Raw genomic sequence first — 22,794 nt, forward strand, 5'->3', positions numbered from 1 at the left:
CCTAAAGTAAATTAAATTATGGTGACAGCAAAATATATAGCCAAAACACAGATAAAATTTCAAGAAAATAATTTAWGCAAGGTATAGGGTCACAACATAAATCTGATTCAGTGATGGAGGAAAAATAAACAAATAAACAAACAAAAATTTTAAAAASTTGGATTTTTTACCAGACATAAGCTTTGAATGCAAGGAAAAACAATAAGCTGCAGGTAAACGACAAAGGAACTATTAAACTTTCCAAAGACTAAATAAAAGAGATTGAAGTATAAATTAAGTAAAGAGCACAAAGGACAGAGAAATAAAGTTGASAAAATCTGTTGCACCTGTGACTTGAGAAAGGAGAGAAAGTTCTAGAAAAATAAGGCACCATAAGAATGAGAAGGAAGGAACCAGGAATCACCTTTATCCAATGGAAATCAATGTATTTGCACAAAAACTAATAGAATACACAGAAGATTCGTATACATGTATAGAATTTTGGAAATGTTTCTATCTTATCTGGTGAAATCTTTAGTGATGGCAAAATTTTGAAACACCATTGTCTTCMATTGGTTTATCATTGTCTCTTTTAAAAGTGGTCTAGAAATTGGGGGGAATGTAGAGTGCTAGAAGTTACTAACAGCACAAATGAAAGGCTGTTACTAGACAGAGAGGCATGAGACAAATTCATGCTTAACCAGACCTTCTGCTCAATGCACAATGTGCCCTTTCCCATTAACACTATTACTTACTACAGTAATTATCGTCCAAAAGGAATTGGACTTCCTCCATCAGTGTCCAGGACAAGGGAAGAAAAAGGGCAGTGCCTAATGAATCTCTAGGGAAACGGGGAAAGTAAGGAAGAAGCACATTCAGAAAATGTTCAAACAGCCYAATTTTTTCTCTTCTCTCTCTTCCCTGGAGAAGTGCTTTTCATAAACGCATGTAAAAGCACCAAAAGCCTTCCAAATAGCTGTGCTTCCTCCTCCTCCCAGGCACTAAGAGAAGATAAAACTTAATGCCTGCAAAAGACTTTAATTCCATTCTGTCTCATAATTTTGACTGCAGTACTTGCTGCATCTTTTCTCCAGTGAGACTGGACTCCTTTTGAACTCTCTTTAAAATGGCAATGATGGCAGTAGAAAATCCTGCACTTCTAGCCATAGGTACCACAAGGTAACTGTGAATACAATATAAATATAAACTTATATCTATAATCATATACATATGAAAGCACATCTAATAATACTGTATATTATATATTTTATACTTACACTCTGAATATATATGACTGTGTACATATACATTCTTTTATACAACAAAATCTCCACGTTTTAAAGACAAAACAAACAGGGAAAAATGGAGTKTAAATTAGTAACATGCTTCCCAAATTTATATCTTGACCCTCTTAAATTRGCTATCTCTGCATTGCCAGCTGCAATCACTGAAAATGTATGAAAAACTCCTTACAACCATGGCTTTTTGAAAAGCTGTGATTGTGGAAAGATATTACCTTGTACACAATCCTTCTGTTTTCATTTTATTGCCTTACTAAGGGAGTTTATAACTGATTCAGCTCTGTTTCCTCTGGGGTGCACAGTATCTTAAATTCTTGGCTCCTTAGCAGTCCTTTAGTCTATTAAAATTTAAGACACTCAGCCTACCACTAATCTGTAGGGCTCAGAGACAATTCCTGGCTTCCAGGTCATCCCTGGTCCTATGTTGGTACAAGGCCCAAAAGCAAATCCTATCTTCTTCTTCCTTCTTCCCTCAAAAAGCAAAAACAAGCATAGAGGCTAGAAAGGAGACACAGCATTACACAGAAACAAAGACAACGGGTACATTATGATACATAAATGCTGTGCAGATAAGACAGCACTGCTTTTSTCACTCTCTATATATAATTGCCAGAGCTCTACTGGTTTTAATGGAGTTGTGGGTTTCCTTCTAGTGAAAAAAAATGAGGTCAAATAATCTTAAAAACATGGTCACAAGCAATACGTTCACCTTTGCTTTCYCAGCCCAAAAATGACATTTTCACACTCAGTATCCATGCTATGGACATTCACACTTAATTTAATGAATAAAAATCAAAGGAAATTTAACCATCTCTTCAAAAGTTAGTTTAACCTGGTATCAAAGCCTTCTAATGGCAGAAATACCACCAATTTCTGCATAAAAAAGTATCTAATACATAAAAATCCTTTAGTTATAAAATTATTCATAGTKGCTAATGTACTGGCTTAAGTCAAACAGTAATTCTAATTTTTTACATTTTCTAAAGCACTGGGTAGTAGTTAATCACATCAATCACGTAGCAAACTTTCACATCCTGAAATTTGCTATCAGATCTCCTCTGTCCATCTTATATTTTCTGAATGTTCCTGTTCCTTCAGCATTGCCTCATCTACCCCRTGCTGCGTGCAACTTTTAGGTGCACTAAAAAAAAATCAACCTATAGTTGCTGCTGAGGCTTCTCCATTTCCATACTGAATCAAATAATTATCTACTATGTCCTAAAATAATGTTCCTCTTAAGTAATTAGATTTAGTTTCTGTAAAATTAGCATATTCCTGCTTGTAATTCACTTTATCCAGCAGAAATTTGCCCCACTCTAATCTTGTTTATAGCAACTCCTAGTAAATATCTCACACCTTGCAATCTTCATGATAAATGTGGTGACAAGAATGATGCTGCTTTTGAAGTAAAAAGCACATGACAAACTACCTTATCATCTCCATGAGGCTGCCTGCAGTGATGCATCAGTACAGGAATGACATGGTCTACTATGAATTTTAATTTCTTTCTTTTTTTTTGTTTTAAGAGAAGCTGAATTCTTTGGCTAGATAATTTTTTATGGATGTTCTGTGGACAAAAATTTTGCCATATTCCATGCTACAGACTGGGGGAAAATTTATATTCCTACTTTTTTGTATTGGCAGACACTATTATATATTGCTGTGYTTTGAATACCAACACATTGGTGTTACATTGAATTTAGCACCTCCAGTTCTAAGAGGATTACTGATAACAAATATGCACTGCAAGGAAAATAAGCTCTACTTTATATTGATATAGTGCCATATATTCATCATCTCACTGACAAGAAGTATCCTAGTTTGGGAAYCAGATCTACTTAATGTTATCAGTGCAAAAATCTTGCATCTGGATATTTCTTTTAGACAATAGCTGTAAATGAAATGAAACAAACACAAATTAATTACTTAACATATACTTTCCCCAGGCTAGAAATTCTAGAACTCTCCACTCTAATTTCTTTCTTGAAGTTTCCCTATAATAAAGCAGACAAATCATGTTAAAAATTACTTCACTTGAATATTTTACCAGGAAAGATTCACTGATGCACTGATTGCTGATTTGCAATTTTTTCAGATTTTCTTTTTTCAAGATTAATGCTCCATGTTTTTTTTAAAACAATGGCCACTGAAAACAGAAGGATTAGGGCTAGGGCTACACGTAGACTTATTCACAGCCATATTAACTGCATATTATACAATTAGGTATTCAGTAACATATCAAAAATCTGAAACTACTTTTTCTTAATATCTRTATAAATCTAAGTATGTTGCCAAGACTCAAGAGAAAATTTGCTATTGCTAGTGCTACAAGCATTGCCCAAAAGTTGTAACACTGTGGTTGTGGAGATGTTCCACACTGTGACAGATCTCCAAAGTCTCTTCCAGAGATGTGCAAAGAAAAAATGACATCTGCACCTATCATTTTTAGCAAGTGGTGGAAATGTGTCAGGTTTTCAGTTCTTCATACTGTCATCATTGTTGAGCTTTTCCATTTTCACAAGGACAAAATGACAAGCACTGTTTCTGTGAGCAGAGATGAATCTGTGGTTGCAACAGGACTCAGAAAACAACAGCAGAGTTTTTTCACTTAAACTGTGGTGACTGGATGTAGTAAAGAAAGAATTTATTATTTCTTTGCTGAAATGAGGAGAAAATGTCTCCTGCGAAACTTGACAGCTTATTTGTTTTCATAACTTTGTAGGTCAGAATATTTGTTATAACCTATTGTAATCAGGTGATCAGAAATCCAGTGAAGGTTTTTTAATAAATAATAAAAAAATTAATAAATAAACAAATAAACAAGTCACCTACATTATGTTATCATTAAAAAACACTGTGACTGTCAATTACTAAACACACTTGGAGAAAATTACAAAACATAAGGTTATTAATTTCCTATCACCCAGTGTTCTCAGGAATTCCCATTAGCTTTAATGCTCATTAAATACTGCAATTAAAAAAAATATTTTCCTGCTATATACATTTGGCCTGCTCTAATTTTTGTTGATGGTTTTCCTTTTCTTTTTGACAGTCTGAATGTCTGGGCTGCAGCACAGCCAGACAGAGTTTCATGATAAAGCAGTTTGTAACTGGATTTTGTATGTCTGAAATCATCTGGATTTAAATTTACCCAGCGCCTTGATCTGCTGTGGCAAAWAAAGTGATACTAATGGGATTTTGATATTATGCTGATGTGAATATGGCTTGGAGACTTGTGTAGTCAAGATCTACTGAAACTTATAAAACAACATTAAAAGTGCCTGATGGTGATCTCATCAAAATTGAGATTAATTTTATTTTAAATATCCCACGATGAGTATTGTCAGAACAAGACTGAAGTGGAGTGGTGACACATCTGTGTGAAATTGGAACTCCATTCTGTTTTGTAAACAAGATTTCTTTTGTGAAGCTCTAATTTGAATCACAGGTTTTAGTTTGGAATTTGAGATTCATCCTSTAATGCATCTTCCATTGGGGACTTCAAACTCCATTCAGTAATAAGATCTTTAGTCCTAACTTAATTACAGTATCTGAAAAGCTGACAGGAAATAAACATGACTAATGATTCTGATTTTCTCTCAACTAGTCACCTATCCAGCAATCGCTCTGCACAGAACCAAGCACAGTGATCACAATTGATGATGTTTACATGTCTGACATTAGAAATAACTAATGTAGGAAATCACACTTGTATCTCTGCAGTACTTTAAAATTGAAGAAAAAGTTAAAAATAAAATAACTATGTTCAATTTAATCTGTATTTAAGGGGCAGTTTCTGATAAATTTCTCATTTTCAGAATAAGTGATACATTTCATTATCTCTGCAGATCTACAGGGATGCAAATCCTGTTTTCAGAGATGCCCTGTTCATGGCATACTTTAGCAAGCAAAGCACAACAAGAGGGAAAGCAACTTCATTTGTTTTCAAATTTAYGTTTATTGCCAACCGCTGCCACTCTCAGAGTGTTTCAGGTACTTGAGAATATCAGCTTAGCAATCTTTCCTTGCTTTAAGAGACATGAGGTTTATTTCTCCAATCGGTTTCTATTTATTTTAAGCAGAATTTTTCTCCAGTGAATAAGGATATTTTTAATTTCTTGTAATTAAAGACAGGGTGTTTAAGTATATATTATACATTTAAGTTCTATTTAGACTGAAAGTTTCAGTTGCCTGTGGAGTGACAACACAGAAGTAAGGTTTGAAAAGCTGAATTATGATTCATTTCAATCTATTTTCCTGTTCTCTTTTCAGCAGACCCATCATATACCTTTTGATTCCTAACAAAAGGTTAGGAATCTTTTCTAACAAAACAAATTTGACAGGCCTTTCTCTCATTCATGTATACATCACATATACGTATTCATAAAACACATTTGTATGAGAAGACATATGTATATATGTCTACCCTGCATTCAAACTGAAAATTCATGTACCTTTATGGAATATTTGGAAGGGCTTGCTTATCAATTTAGGATTATAAATTACTATAATATAAATATAAATTGTGGTAAGCTGTCACTGTAATACAACATAGTCGAAATTCCTTCTCCAGAGCAAAGCAGCTGCCCCAGTAATCACATGCTSAATAATGACTACAAGACAATTACACTGGAAGCTTGTCACACACCTCAGCGTCAGGGATACTACTCTGTTATTGACCATCCTTCAAATATCAACCAGTGTGTATACTTGGGAGACAAAGAATTGTTCAAAGTCAAATATAGTCTTCATTCATTGCTGTAAAAGGTGTCTACTTATAACCCAGAGAGGCCCCCCATCCCTAAGTTAACTTCATGTACATGTGGGAAAATTCTAAGAAYAATTTTCATACAGCAAATGAGTCAAAGTTTTAAGCCCAAAAAGGTTGTTGAGTGTTTGCCAAAACTTCAGCATGGTATTTTTAATTGCTTTTCWTGAACCATCTAATTTGTTATGAAGAGTGACTTGCATGCCTACACATAAATGACTGGTGCTATTTTASGTAGTCTGCTGAGACATCCTCATGACAAGGGCAGCTATAACACAATGTTCAAGAGAACTGTGCCTTTGTGAAACTGCAGCTTATAAAACCAGACAGGATAACTAGGATATATCAAATGGCATTGGACAGGTAAGTTTAAAGCAATTGAATCCCACCCATTAAGCTTGTGAAACTCAGAGTTTTCCTTTGGAAATTAATGGTTGTGCCAAAAGGCTTTTTAAATTCATCAGCCAGTTTTCAACAGTTAATTATAGAAGACWTTTGATGCAACAATTTCAAATATGAATTGCATGATCTTCTCTCTTTCAGCGCTGAATATACAACATGGAAAGTGCTCATAGCAGATAAGACACCTAAAGGGGTAACTACTAATCATTTGCCCTTCTTCTGGCGGCAATTCAGCATCTAACAGTTAAGTACAGCAGAACAAAACTGAGCAGTTTAAAGGTGAAACTTGCCATAAAAACCTTAAACCCTTGTAAAAGACAGCTCAGGGCCAAAAAGTAAATGTCCAACGTATCTTGGCATGTTCACAGTGATTTTCACATGCCCGTGTATCAAGTGAYGATGTAAAGAGATCTGCAAATATTTCCAGACTTTCTGAACTCTGTAATGTACACCAAAGGATACAAAGGAACAGAAYACAATTACTATGCAAAGGGTCCTCCAGACTGACTTTAGTACTGGTACAAAGATATATTGGGGATATATGAGCATGGAGTCGAGCACAGGGAGAAACACAATTTTCTACACATTTTGTAAAAATTACAAGAAAAGAAGGGAGGTCACAGGATGAGTCAGACTGCACTGCACTGCATTAGCTGATTAATTGTTGATGAAGGTATTTCTACTGTAAATGGTTAGTTCTGTCCAGGAAGGATTTTTAAGTCTCTACATTGAATAACAAGTTTCAAATTATCTGCAAAATGGTCTGACTTTTCTTGTTCATCATCATAAAAAAATCACATTAGGTGCAGATGTTGCCCTGTGCTTTACGGTTTGTAACACAGGGGGTTTTCCCTTCACAGCCCTGCAACATTTCACTTGTAGCACTGAAATCTGCTTTTGACTTTGCAGTCTGACATACCCCAAGGCTGCTCGGGCAATACTTTTACCTCTTTCTCCCAAATGCTCTTGTCCTCATGGCATAATGCCAATGAACTGCAAGACTTTGATATGTCTCTGATGCTGGGTTTCTCACAGGAATGGATTATGACAGATTTTTAACTCACCSTTTCTCCTCCCACCCTTCTTTCACCTCTCACTTTCTAGCCTGAGGTTTATAACTTTATGGTCAGGAATAAGTAGAGCTCAGCAGACAGCATTGGCAGACAATTATTATTTAAATAATCCATAAAAACTTCCAGAAATAAACATGCACAGAACTTCATAAAYATATGAGTTAAATGTGTGCAGCATCTGTACCTGGCCAGTTGCTGCAGCAGAAACATCAGCACTGGAGTGCAAAGGAAACCAGCTGGGACACCACACTGATCCTGCTTTAACCAAATAATCATGGTGGGAAGTGTTCAGGGGAATATCTGTGGTGCTGAAGAAAATGATGGGAAAAAGAATCTTGCCTGGTGATATTCCAGGTTCTTCCTTTCCAGCTGACTGTGGGTATAGCTTTCCTCTTTTCTTTCTGTCTCATACTCTTTTAATTTTTTTTTTTTAATTTTATTTTTAATTTAAGTTTGGGGTCTTTTTCATTAAGACTGTTAATGAAACATCAGTTAGGGAGCTCCCAGGAAAGCCTGTCACCTCAGCCTTTGAGCAACACAGATAATAATCCAGATTTTAAGAAACTTTCTACAAAACTCAATAGACGTATATATACCTTTCCTGGTATGTCTGCTATTTTTGTCCATGTTTGGGTAATTTCAAGAATGAATAGTGGGAAAATGGATAAGGATGCTACAAACTATAATAGTGAAACAGTTTAATTCTATGTCACCCAGAAAGAAAGAATGTAATTATGAAAAATTCAATATTAACTATACTTCTAAAATTCTCTGGGAAAAAAAAAAGGAGTATTTGAACTGACAGAGGGAAACAATTTGATTAAAAAGTCCCCAGGCATTTGTTATTACTTCAAAAATTAACCCATATTTTCATTTTTTATGTAGTGGAGATCCCAAAAGAATGTATCTAAAGCTGATCTAACTGAACCTGAGTTCAAACATGAGTATTTSTCAGAAGAAGACAAAATTAAGGACCTCTCTGTAATCTATCAGGAAACTAAAGAAATACAGAAACTCCTTTAAAGAAATAGAGAAACTCAACCAAAAAATTAATATCCTAACAGGTTTATTACATCTCTCAAATAATTCACAATGTTCAAGGTTCTTTAGACAAATAGAGGAAACATAGAAACACAAACACTGCAGCCAAACATCAGCAAGTGCTTTTGACTTAACTATTAAAATCTGACAATGTAAAAACACAGAGTTGAATACTTTTTCATATGGAAGGAAATGTAGCAGTTCACTAACTCCTTTAATTGYCTGCCACACATATAACAAAACTGAGCTCTCTTCTATGCCATGTGACAGAGCTCTTGATAGAKACCAGCAAGCACTCCATATTAACCTCTGTCTCCTCAGCAAAGAAACTAGAATTAACTTCAGTTGAATAAAACTTACAGGGGTGAAAAATATTTTGGTGCCTAAAGATTCCTTAAGTCATTTTTGACCTTTCCATAAATTTGGCTCAAAGAGTTAATTGTGCTGAAATAAACATTAGCATAATGCCTAAGGACACAATTTTTTACCTGGCCATGGAGTGTTGGCAGCATAGACAATGAATCTAAACTGTAGAATAATTCATTAGGAAATATGCAGTAGCTGTGGCAAGATTTACTACAAATATACTTGAAGTGTTTTTAAAAATTAATATTATGCTGCTATGCTTGGCTTAATTAGCTCTCTTCTTCATTTACAAAGCATTTCTGYCTAGTTTATGAACTCAGTCTCTATTCCCCATTCTTGAAAACCTGTTTAATTAAAGTTTTAAATACTGCATAAGTTTTAGAAACAGTAGAATGACTTTTATTACTATAAACCTAAATCCTTCTTATAAATATGGTCATACCTACACATAGTATATCAGAAATATGACAAGACAYGCTCCATAATACTCCTGAGTATACAAAAAATACTGATCCTTTTCATTACATATGTCCTCTATTTCCATTATGCTGCATGTAGGCACTTTTTGGGAATCACAAGCAGTCAGATTGTGATTAATTCAGCCAATCAACAAGTCAGTTCCCCAAAATCCATTAAAACTCACCTTTCTTTTTTCAACACATACCTATTTGTAACCTGCTCATTGATTTTCTCATCCATTATTCTATTTTATCTCTTTTAGAGGTCCATCACTCATTAGACTCCCACTTCCAGCATGTGACTATACTTTGGTTTTCAACTACAGCAATCCTATCACAACCTTTTTCAGCATTTATCACTTCCTCCCACTGATGTTGTAATAAATGATTAAGTATTAATTTTGATATATACAAAATTGAAATGGTCATTAGACATGGTAGCTGGGATATATCTGAAGTTCTAGAAATAGCTAACACACAGCTGATCATAACCTTTTTGGCTGCATATTAAAAACCTCATGGCATAATGGCCAGTGARCAGAAATTATTTTTGTTATCACTGCATACAGACTACAGTAAAGCAAAAAATATTTCTTGTTTCTGTGTATGGATGCCAGAGACTCCACTTAATGACTTGTCACCCATTATACACAAAATACACTATACTTTCATCACACAATTTACTCTACAGAGACAGAATGTCAACAAGTCAGTTCTATAATAATTTTAAAAGATAATAGTCATTTTCCCTCCTGTTATCATTTGAATCTTATAAACACTGGGGTGATCAGTTTCAAAACCTTATTAGTTCTGCTGTTGTGAACTATTCAGGACATCTGATTGGTTTGCATACAATCCAATACAAAACTATAGAGGCAATGTTTTTAAATTAACAATTTACAATTAATATTTCTGCCAGCATATATTTGTAATTTTTCCACAATAAAAAAACACAATGTCAAAATTTTCAAATTTAAACACGGCAAATTATTGCATATGGCTGACAAACATTGCTGCAAAATAGGCAGAGGCACTAAAAAAACTGTCAGGCTATAAATCTATTAAAGAAAGGAAAAAACAAATGGGAAATTTCACACAATTTTTTTTTAAGTTCAAAAAAAATAATAGAGAGCTAAATTATCATCTGTTCGTTCTGTGTAGAATTGTGTAGAATTTACACTCAATGGAAAAATATGAAATGCATAAAATCAACTTTGAAGAGGTGACATTTTTGTATTTTTTACATATAGTCTAATCCCCCCTCAAAAAAAAAAAAAATTCTTTACATATGCTCTTATCCTCAAAAAAATGTTTTAACCAGATTTTCATTTAGACTAAATTGGCCAATTTCTCTTAACATGAAGAGAGCTGAGAGTGTTCACAGCAGCTGAGGCTGCGCTCCTATGAGAGCCTGTTCAGATGATCCCAAACGGCAGTGTCGGTGCATTTTAAGAAGTTCCTGCACTTCAGCTGCAGTTGGTAAGCAGACATGTGGTCCCTGTCAGCTCATTGCAATGACAAGTACATGGTGTTCACTTAAGCTGCCTTCAGCAGTCCCAAAAGGGAGCCCAGGTGAAAGCAYTGGAAATATGAGCATTTAGGAAGAACACTGGAGGCAAGCTATGCTTTTTTTTTTTATGTACAGCATCAAAAGTGATGCAGCTGCTGTTGTTTTCCTGCACATGCTTGGAGATGGAAAAGAATTTTATCATTAGACTGGAGTAGTATCATGCATACAATCAGCTTAAATTAATCACATGAGGGAGTAGTATCTCCAGTTCTGTAAGATGGAAGGCAGGAGGAAAGAGCAGGCTTGTGTGTGTGTGTGTGTGTGTGTGTATAGAAATGGAAGGGGTGCAAGAAAAGCAATATCTTTTAAAAACCACTACCTCGGTGATTTGCAGTTACCTGACCATTACTCGATTTGAAATGAACAGAAAGTCTGCTTAAATCTTTCTTCAGAGGAGACAAAGGAATTCAGATGGAAAAAAAAACTATTCACACACACCAAAAAAAGTCATCATTTGGGACTCTGAAGCCAGAATAATGATGCAGATAATAAAACAACCTCATACTGAGACTATCTTGCAAGACAGTTTTCTACTCATTATGGGATGTGGATACAACTCTTTCACGGTGTCACTGGCTGAGTTCAGCACACAAAATATATTCAAGACAGAAAGAGGACTTTTGCACTGCTGTAAAGWGAAATAACCAGTAAGATTTATTTAGATTATTCAGAGCAGACTATTCTGTTTCAGCATATTTTTCCTCAAAYTGCAAACATAAGAATATGCCTAGTCCTAATACTGCTGGAGTWAATAAAAACTGTAGTTTCAATTTACAGGAGGCAAGTGCACGAATTTCCAGGTTTTGAACTTGTTTGACTTCCAGTACACCCAGAAAAATCTGTGCTGACAAATACATGAACTTACTGTTCATTTTCTGAGATGAGGAGCCCAGGGAGCTCACTTAATATCTGTTCCATAAGCTTCTTATATAAGCATAAGTGTACAACAACATCTTTCATCCTGACTTTCTCATCTATAAAATGGGTTTAATACTCTTTCCTTCCTCCTACCCTCATCTTTGTTCTTGTCACAGTGAGCTTTTAATGCAACACACGTAGATGAGTGCCAGAGCTGAAATGGAGCTGAGCTTATATCCACATGCTACTTAACCAGACATCTAACCACTGAGAAGATGCACTTCTAAACTGCTCAGAACAAAGAGCATTTTTACTAAACACACCCTTTATTCTGATGTCTAAGTATGGATTTCAGGGCCAAATTTCAGATCTCTAATGACATTTGTATCCATAGACTGCAAAAAGAAAWTAATTTTTGAAAATTACATTAACATATTTTATCAAGTATTGGGCTTTTAAAGTGTTAATGCATTTTAGTTGCTTGCTGCTCACTTTTTGAAAATCTTCATAAAAACAACCTACTGAGTTTCCCATTGGGATGACTATACTTTTATGCATGTCTTTTCTAACCATCTGATGTCTTGGCAGCAAATCAACTTTCAGGGAAACAAAAATCWAATGTGTTTCTTTAAAGAAAAATGTCTACAAAAGACATGCTCTCTTAAATGAGATGACTACWTAGCACTTGTTTAAGCTTCTAACAGTGAAAACATTCACTGAATTGTGAAGTAACATATTTGAAAATTAGTATTTGCTATCAGAAATCATAGATAGTTCGTGTTGCAGAGGTCATCAGGAGGTCTCCAGCCCAAACTCCTACCAAAATCAGGGTTAGCTGCAAGGGCAGTTACTGAGAGCTTTATTCAGTCAGGTCTTGCCCGTCTCCAAGGATGGAGGCCACAGCTGCTCTGGAATTAGCACCATTGCCTGACCATCTCAAACAGAATTTTTTTAATCTGTTTTGAACCTCTATGGCCAGTGCACCCCTAGGCCCAGCTCCACTTCCCTGCTAACCTACYCATAGGTACTGGGGGGCTTTCTGTCAGGTCACCCCAAAGYCTTCTCTTCTCCAGGMTGAACARGYCCCATTGGCCAATCTGCTGGCAGGGTAACTGCTGCAGCCCCTGTTGAGACCTCTGCTGTATTTGTTCCACATAATTKTTGTCTTTCTACCCCAAAATGCCCACTAAAGACTATGTGTGGTCTCTTACAAAACAGTATTTTTCTCTTCAAAAAACATTTTGTGTATCACAGTCCTGGTCATAATGTCAAATTTCAGAAATCCAGCTTTTTATACCCTTAGTACTATACCTAAAAATCTACAGACCCTTAGAAATTCATTATGGATACAGAAAATCTTCATCATGCATTTGTCAAATTGTTTTTCTGGGTTAAAGATGCTGCACCAATATACATTTCCATCATTTGCATTTACAGAAACGGAGTCCAGTCACGTAAAAACTCTGCATATGGAAATGGAATCAAAATCAATGCAAACTCTATTTAGGAGACTTAYAAGAATATGATCAATGCTAGAGTCATGACAGAGCAGTACAGCTGAACCTAAAAAACCCTTTCATTGGCTAAAAAAATCCCATCAGTACCTAACAGTAAGTAGTGCCAAATAAAGTGCATAAAACCTGTGATAYATAAATTCTGTGCACATGGACACAAAATAAAAATATTTTAGAAGATGAAGAGTTTTCATCTAAGGTAATTAGAYTGCTACTATGTCCTTTAGGTACATAAAGAACTAAGATACAATATGAAGAAGACRCTTAGTCAAAATAAAATATATTCTAAAATTTGTAATCTCCGAGGACTGTGCTGTGTGTCTGTACAATCTGTTCTCATTTCTGCAGATGCATCTACCATTTCTGTCACTGTACCACTCCTGACCACTCACAGATTTATATTCACAACCCAAAGACAGACACAGTGGACTTTGATGAAGAAGAGGAGACAGCCATAAACATACCCTGTGTGTCACTATCTACTGTGATTCCTAGACTTTTCATGTGTTTTACTGATAATGCATTTTCCTACTCTAATTTTCAGCCATTTCAAGCAGTACTTTACCACATAACCAGTACCTCAGAATAGTTACCAGAGGCCTGGGTATATATGTTGGGGGCAGTGAAGAAAGAGTGAACAAAAAGAGTCTTACTACAGCACTAGTGACCATAAAATTGCTTCTGTATAATTAAAGGCAAAGGATTGTATGCAATTCCTGCCTGGTGATTGCCCTGAAAATGTTATGTATAGAGACATTCTTGAGTTCCAACACTGGCAAAGTCTGAKTTTTTCTGAAGGCTGTTTTGCTTTCTAGAGGCAGAAACTGATGTTTTTTTGTGTCATCTAACACAAGTTGTTATCAAGCCCTACGGTCTCTGTGTGAAGACAGCTGTTTTGTGGGACAATCATTCCTGGACCTCAGTTAAAAAGAAAAATGGCAGCCATAATGTCTGATGAAATTGAGTTGGTTGTTGGTTCAATAAAACAAAAACAAAACAGTAAAAAATCCTTACTGATTGTCTTTTTCAATCTGAAGGGATACTGGACAGCATCAAGAGAATAAAAGGATTTTATTCTCTAAGAATAAAAAAAAAAACAAACACCTGCATAGAGTAATGACAGTTTGAAGCTGAAAAAGGTCTCCAACAACTGGATGAGTAGAAATGAGCAGATCATGAAATGAGCAGATTTTGCTTATAATTCAAAGAAGTATGTGATCTTTGACTGGAAGAAATATCACAGTCTGCATAAACTTGAAAACAGGAGTATATAAAGTTATACAGTGATTGTTGCATTTAATAGCTATAGCTGATTTATTCTATTAATTATATTTCTATTAATTCTCTACCTTTTTTCAAATCCCATTATATCTCTTTGCTTCCAAACTTTCTGTGGAAATAATTTCTACAACTTAATGATAACTGTTGCAGTAAAAGTTGAAAAGTTACTGTTGAAAAGTTGGTTTAGGCCTACAGCATATCGGTGTAATGATTTATGCCTGCATTACCATGCTTTGAGAAACAAGGAGTATTTCCTTATTCACATCTTCAGAGCAATTTTGCAAGAYGCAACGTGTAAATGTAGCATTTTGCTGAAGCATTCAATTCAGAACACTGACTCCTGAAGAGCCTAACAATGTTTCTGGACATAACCTATTTTAAAAAAATGACTCTTCCTAGAGGCTCACTAAYCATTCTAAACTCAGGTATAGTATTAAGAAACAAACAATTAGATGAAAAAAGGCACCAAGCTCCTGCAGACCTGTGGAACTGTGACAGACAGAGGAAAACAAATTAGTTCAGCAAGGTACTGAACAGACTTAATTTCAAATGTTACTAGCTTAATACCAATTTTAGTTTCCTTCACATAGACCATCATTTATTTTTGTTACTGAAAACATACCATAACTCATCTGTGAAACAGTACTATAGATTTTTGAATTACCAGTAATGCATTTAAGATAAATGAGTTTTAATAAGTTTAATTTCAAGTTATTCYGAGTGTTTTATAATACCAATATTAATTTTTAACAAATTGGATTCTATTGACTTTTAAAATAAGGCCTCCTTTGGAAGACTTATCATTTAAACAGTGTTCAGGAACCGATTTTCTACTTAAAGTTAATTCTCCTGTGAATCCATGGAAAACAAAACAAATCTTGATCCAGGGAGCTACACTTTGCAATATTGTCTGTACACAAGCTGACCTACAGACTCATTCTCAAGGACTAAATGTTGGGGKTTTTTTTGTCCAATCTTTAAATTCTTTTGAAGAAGAAGTTGTACTARCTTATTTAAAATAAATTATCTGTTATAGGCTTGTGGCATGCACTATACACTTCTGRTTATTTCCAAGACACTACCAAACTCACTTCACCTGCACTAGCAACTAGACTGGAAACWGGAACAGAAAACTGAAATTACAGCATTTTTATTTCAGTGAGTTTGTAGCATTTTCCAATGCCTCAAACAATTTCAAATGTAAAATATTATGTAGCTCATAATGTCTGACTACCTGAAAAATACAAAATGAAAGGTCAAAAGAGACCTATAATAGATCTTTCACCTACACACCTTTTCAAAAACTAGAAGTCAGTCATTATTACTTTTTAAATGTCATCATTTTCATTTTATTGAATACTTTTAGAAATTGAGATTTGAAAAACAGGATTTTTCTGCCATGRATTTGTAACTCCAGAACTCAAGACACAGTAAAACACTAACTTACCTTAACTGATAACATGAGAAAACACAGCTTTCTTGTGACATGTTATCCTTAATCATGCTCCAAATGTATCAAAGATAATTTTTTCAGCTATGAAAGAACTACAGAATCACACATCAAATTGCCTGTCACTCTTGTCTCAACCCATGGCAATGCTGCTTGTCACCATTGCCTCAGCTGGAAACTAAATGCCATTCAGCCACTGCCTCACTGCACCCCTCACTGCCAGGGACAGGGAGGAGAATTGGATAGAAAAGGTAAACTTTCTGGGTAGAGCAAGAACAGTTTAATAATGGAAAAGAAATAAAATATAATGCTAATAACAGCAACAGAAATTAATACAATAATAATTACTAGTACTTTGTTAGAGTTTTTTGTTGCTATTATTTTTATTATTATTACTGTTATTAGTAGTAGCACTAGTAAAAGGATAAAAAGAGGAATAAAAGTCAAGAACAGCAAGTGATACACAATGAAATCGCTCMTCACCCATCCCCAAGCAGTGATCAGTGCCTCCCAGCCAGCTCCCCACAGTTTACACACTATTGWATTCCATGGTATGGAATATCCTTTTGTCCACTTTGCGTTAGCTGTCCTAGTCATGTTCCATCCCAGATTTTTTTGCACCTCCTCATTGGCAGAGATAGGAAACTGGAAAGTTCCTGACTTAGAGCAAGCTCTACTCATCGACAACTGAAACATCATTTTGTTATCAACATTATTCTCATTCTAAAGCAAAAAACCACAGCATTGAACCAGCTACAGGAAACAAATTWWYYYWWYCCMRSCMAARSCMARRMMWWMMRSMAAAARSYYYKRRGSMAWTKKYMMSWYYTKRAAWWAAAAAAAAAAAAAAAAAGCATGTCTGAATTATTGAGATTGGTATTTCTATCAATAAAGTAATCTAACCAGGCATGCCACAGACAAATGAGGATTGTTGTACAGCCTTCTGTGTCCATGACTGATTCAATGACCATTCCGAACACACTTGCCCAACACACTTTTGTCCATTTGGCCAAGAGTGGCCACAAATGTTAATGAATATTCCAAGTCTTAGGGAATTYGAATGTAGAGAATACTTAATTTCCTAAAGCTAGAATTTATGTTATTAAATGTCCTTTTTTTCTATCAAAAATCTACACTTAGTTTCAAAAATTAAGGCAAATATGTTAATAATATAGAACAATGTAAAGTAACCCTTGAAGTTACCTTATAKTGCAATCTCTTTCTGATACTGCCACAGAAATGAATGAGGAATACTGAAACAGGAATAACATTMTCATCACGTCTATGAATTACAGCAATAACATCAACTGCAGCAAGAAATAACCACCTTCTTAAGGCACAGGCCAATAAAAGACAGTGTACACACTACTCCTGTGTCTTTAGTGCTTGAAAGTGATGGTTAGTTTTAGCTGTGGATGTCTATTGTTTTTGGACAACAAATTATCTTCTTTCTGCCTGTTATTTAAGATATTTTGTGTCAACATAGAGGCAACAGTTTATTTTGATTTCTCAAATTGAGATGATTCAGAATTTTTCAATAAARCCGAAATTTTATTGACTGCAAGAGGGAAAAAATGCATAGGCATATTCCACAGTGCCCATGTAACTATGGACCACTGAGATCAAACTCAAATCCTTGATTTGAATTGCAGCTGTCAAGTACTTCTTAAGTATTCACTACACCAAAGCAAGAATCATTATCTAAATGAATTGAGTCACAGTCTGCCATATTGTCTGAGATCTCCCAGGATTATTCACATCTTAGGTAGGAAAATAGGGATTTACCCTCCCAGCTCTATTTCTATTTGATTAAGTACCAGGGAAAAAGAAACCTTTTCGACCAAGCATTTCCTTCAAAATAATACTGTTCTCAAAAAAACTTTTTATTTACATCTACTGGCAATTTATTTCCACCCAGCCCCAGTAGGAAGGTTTATCTGCCAGAGTAAACCAAGTCTTGAAGTACTCTAGAGTCTACTCTTGCTTCAATGTTTTTTTTTCTTTTTCTGATAGAATAAATTACTCAAAATCAGTTCCACCATATTCCCTACAGATGACAACACACTGCAGTGAAGACAGTAATCTATAAGGGTTCTTTGCCTCAAAAATAAATTAAAATTAAATAAAATATAAACTATAAAATTCTGAAATAAATAAATAAATAGAAACCTAAAAAACAACCTACTTTTACTTGCCCACCCCAGTATGAAACAGCAACTGGAGTTTCTAAATGAAAGATCACAGCCCTATAATCTCATTGAAAACTGCTGTACAATTATCTGCCTTGATTTGTGGCAGAGATATTCTCAGAAACAAGCATTATTTGTACCCATGYGCATTTCACCAGAGAGTGAGTAGCTTTGTGTAGCATTTCTCCTGTCATTAAAAGAGAGACAGGTACAATGCTGACATCCTTGTTAATAATAGAAAGAAAATGCTAGAAAGTACTCGTTGTCTAGGATACTGATTTAAAATATACTAAAAAGCTGCACAATTCCTATAAAGACTCTGAGACTAAAGCTTAAAATACTTACTTGATAATGTCTCCTTCAAGGGCAATCACTCGTTTAATGATCTTCTGTTCAGGATTTCTAGGAGACCTGAGACAGAGAATAAGATTACACAATCAGTAAAGTTCCCATTGTTTAAAGAAAATTAAAGAAATAGACACTCAGCAAGTCATTAGAAGATTCCATTTCTCCTTGATTTAGCATCAGTCRTTATGTTCCATGGTGAGTTACTGCCATCGTTGTCTCTGCAAACCATCATTGAAGAGCAGATCATGATCTGCTTACAAACACCACAACAACCAATAAACCTTTTATCATGAAAAATACACCCCACAACGTCACAAGTAAAGCATCCCACTACCAATGAGGAGGGCACCTTTGCAAATAGATTAATGTATTAAAACCTGAATTCCTCATCATATTGTGTTAAACATTCATTTCATTCAATCACTTTGGGGAGAAAAAGTCTTTCCATGTTATAGTAATGTCTATCACTAATTTAGGTAAAGCTTGCCCAGGGAATTGTGGAAGTTAAAAAAAAGTTGCAAMATTTTCTGAAATTGTCAGCTTCTGAATGCATTATTATGTGTTCACTTATTTTCCCATAAGTATCTCTTATTGAGTCGATTCTGACCTTATATTACATAATAATATGAGAAAGCAAAGATGAACTTGCATGTCCAGCCTGAATATTTCAACTTCCTGGATGCCTATTAATAGATAGACTATTTAAAGTGTTACTCTACTGTAGTTTTGACAGGCTAATGCAGACATATATGCACTATAAATTTTCTTTCATTTCTTTATACTTTTTTTTCACTCTACACTTTTAATTATTTAACTATGCTAACTTAGTAGGATATCTCCAGGTTATTAAAAAAAAATTATTTTTATCTGCTGCTTGTACACAGAAAAGTCAGGGAAGGAACAAACTGTTTTTATTTCCTATTGATGCTTGGGTTCTCCCTATTAAGACTTCAAGTACAATCTGCTAGACATGCAATTGGCAGAGGTGTATATTACAGTTTTCGTGGCTAAAATCATCTCTAAGCTCATCTCTGGTCAAATGGTAGCAAGTCAAGATTACACTTCTTTAAAAAGCAAAGCTGAGATAAATCTTGCCCACACTGCTGCATGACTAAAGGCATTTGAGGTTCCTTTCCAGTTCCAAAAGTTAAAAAGAAAAATGGGTTCAAACTATTTTAAAAAAATATTATGCCAAAAAAAAGTATTCAAAATATTTTAAAATTGGYTTGAGGTTTGGGGTTTTTTTCTTGTGTGTGAAATAAATTTATCTTTCAATATAATGCAATAAAATTCAAGAAACCTAATTTTGAACTTCAGAATATCAAGTAGGTTCCCTTTACAGTTTACCAAGYCTGGAAACCTTATTTTCAACAAGCGGTGTGGGGCAATGAACATGAATAAAGACCATGCTTTGATTCCCCAGTCTAGAATTTTCCAATCATTACATAAATTAGAGTAATATTTTATTTAGCATAAGTTTCACATGAATAGCTGTATATTCCAGTTCAGCCTTTTATTTTATGTACCTTCTTAAGGAAGACATAGTTTCATAATATTTTAAATAACAATCTTGGGAGGAATTAATCAATGATTTAACCATATGACTTCAATATAGGGAATAACCCCAGCACTTTCTGATGCTGATCCTTGAGTTTGGATAAATTGCTATTGCCATCTCTCTAATTGCTGATTAGGAATTCAGAATTTTTGGAAAGGTAAAGAGCAAATGAGATTAGCAAACAACATGAGCTCCAGCAAGGGAAACTCCAGTGGTGCAGGTTGCCCTTAGGGGCTGGGAATCACAGAGGTACTCAGAGCTCAGTGGGACACAGCTTTCTTGGCAGCCTGACCAAACTTCGGAGTCTAACCTGCCTTGAGTGGTCAGTAAAATCAGATAATCACCAGAAGCACCTTAACACAACAATGCTTTTTCACTTCTACAGCCTTTAGGTTTATTCAAGTGCATGAAGAATCAGGATGCTAATATCTTAAAACACAAAATATTTTGTCACTGGTGCTAGCTCTAATGCTAGAAGAAACCATACTGATCACCTTATTTATCTGCTGTAGACCACAATTTTTTTTTTCTGTGTTTTTCAGGCAGTATTTAATTCTATTATAAAGCATTTTTAAAGAATGTTATGATATCATGTCTCAACATTCTGAGTTGCAATGAGACTAACATCCAGAGAAATTACTCCACAGTTTAATTATCCTTGCTATTAGGAAACTGCATCTGCATTCAAAATTGAATTTATCCTACTTCAATTTCAATTTCATGCCTTCTCCTCCAAGGCAGAAAACCACCCAACATCTTATTTCTTCTTCATGAAGAAAGATTTGGGCACAACAGTTATTAAATTTCTCTTGGATTCATCAGCCAGAATTCCCTAAACTTCTTAGCACACAGTTTTCCAGTCCTGGGACCACTTTTCATCACCATTTTTCAAATTCCTCCAACATTTCCATTTTCTTCTTAGCACACATGGGAGCCTAGTTTTATTCAGCTTGGCTTATTACTACATTTAATTGATTGTTAAGCAGAGCAACATGGCCTTATTTGCTGGTACAGTCCAAGAATCTTTTTCCTGTTTCTGAGCATTCCATTTCTTTTTGTACAAGCAGGTAAAAACTCATCCTTTTCATCCTAGGAGATGATGTTGAAAAGATACCAAAAGTAACAAAAAAATCTCTCTGAGTAAACTGCTTGCTAAAACAATTAAACAATAAAGTTTAGGTCACTACTTGCACTTCACATTCTGTATTCACATATTTTTGAACACCAGCCATGTGATTGATATCACATTGTGAGGTCTATCCTGTCTGTCCTGGCATCACTTGCACACTTGGCCAATGATTATGAAGACAATTCASAAAACCAGTACCTACCTTTGACTGACATAGCAATCTGCAGGAACTATCACTGCTCACAGATGTGCCTCCAACCATATCTACACCTTCACAGCTGAACAGAACCTGTTTATAACCTGTCTAATGTACCACATTAACTCCCTAAAAGGCAAATTTCTTGATCAAAGTATTATGTGGCATTAAAAAGAATTCTTGAAGATAACAAATATCTATATCTATCTATTGAAATTGTATTTATCTAGTTGTTTTGTAATTTTRCTGATAAAACATACCAGCTTTGCTTGACAAAACCTATTCCTTAATTAACACCTTTAAGCGTATTTTAGATTCCATGAATAGAATAAGAAATAAACCAATTGAAGATTTTGCTCAGATAAGACATTTCTAAGGCCCTTCTCTTTGTTTTAAATGATGCAAATTTATTACAGGTCATGAAGTCATTTACATTTTCTTTGTTTTTCATCCTCTTCCAAACGGTATTCTACACTACAAAAACTTTTTGAGTCCATGCTTGCCCGTCTGTATCAATGCTTGAACTCCTTTCTGACCTAAAACTGTGCTATACCTTTAGAGGAAGTGAAATAGATTAGATTAGCAATTTTTTCAAACACAAATATTATGCAGAAGTTATATGTAATGTTGASAATGTTAGCAGATAATGAGAGCATCAAAAAAAATTCGTCAACACCTTGATTTCCTTTGGGCTGAATTTGAGGAAGCAGGCCCAAGTCTTAATAAATGCTGGTGTAGTGATCCATTTTGTATATTCACCATTTTTCTCCCACAATTTACAAAATAAGTACTTAAAGACAGCAGTTGCACCAAGTGGTTAGGCATAAGTTCTGGTGATGCTTGATTTGTTCAGCATCTCCAGTGCAAAATATGTACAAAGTTATAATTAAAAATGAGGAAAACTGCTTCTAGTAACATCTTGTAATTCTAACACCATACTACATTATTTCTTAGTCAAACCTCTGTTAAAAAGCAAAATCATTTACTGACAAAAACCCATTTTGCTTTTACTGAAAGTAGTGTTCTAAAATAATTATAGATGCCAAGCATGCACTGCTGGAAAGGTAKTGTTTTATTTTTCTTACATTTTAAACTGTTCGTGTATAACCTACAGTCATGCTTCCTTGAAATTTCTTGGTGAGTTCTGAGCAAACTCTAAACAAAAATAACAATACAACACCTGCATGAAGCCTCAGAAAAGGAGTCATAAACTTTGTCATGCAGCCATGCAATAATTAGAACAAGTAAACAGCTCTCCCAAGCTCTGCACTTCTCTTAGAAGTGTTCAAGAAACAAGTGGACGTGGCACTTGG

General features: G+C 34.9%; 1 protein-coding gene across 1 annotated transcript in view; it reads right to left on the bottom strand.

Annotated features, from left to right (window-relative positions):
- The window catches only part of LOC130582457 (mitochondrial inner membrane protease subunit 2-like), a 166,609-nt gene that overhangs the window by 116,310 nt on the left and 27,505 nt on the right, over nt 1–22,794 (bottom strand). Inside the window, exon 2 of the mRNA XM_057381172.1 lies at nt 18,596–18,661. Within this exon, the coding sequence (XP_057237155.1) occupies nt 18,596–18,661 (66 nt within the window). The remainder of the gene's footprint in view (nt 1–18,595; nt 18,662–22,794) is intronic.

The sequence above is a fragment of the Malurus melanocephalus genome, unplaced genomic scaffold (assembly GCF_030028575.1).
Source record: "Malurus melanocephalus ecotype Western Australia unplaced genomic scaffold, MMel_1.1 scaffold_495, whole genome shotgun sequence".
Lineage (NCBI taxonomy): Eukaryota > Metazoa > Chordata > Aves > Passeriformes > Maluridae > Malurus > Malurus melanocephalus.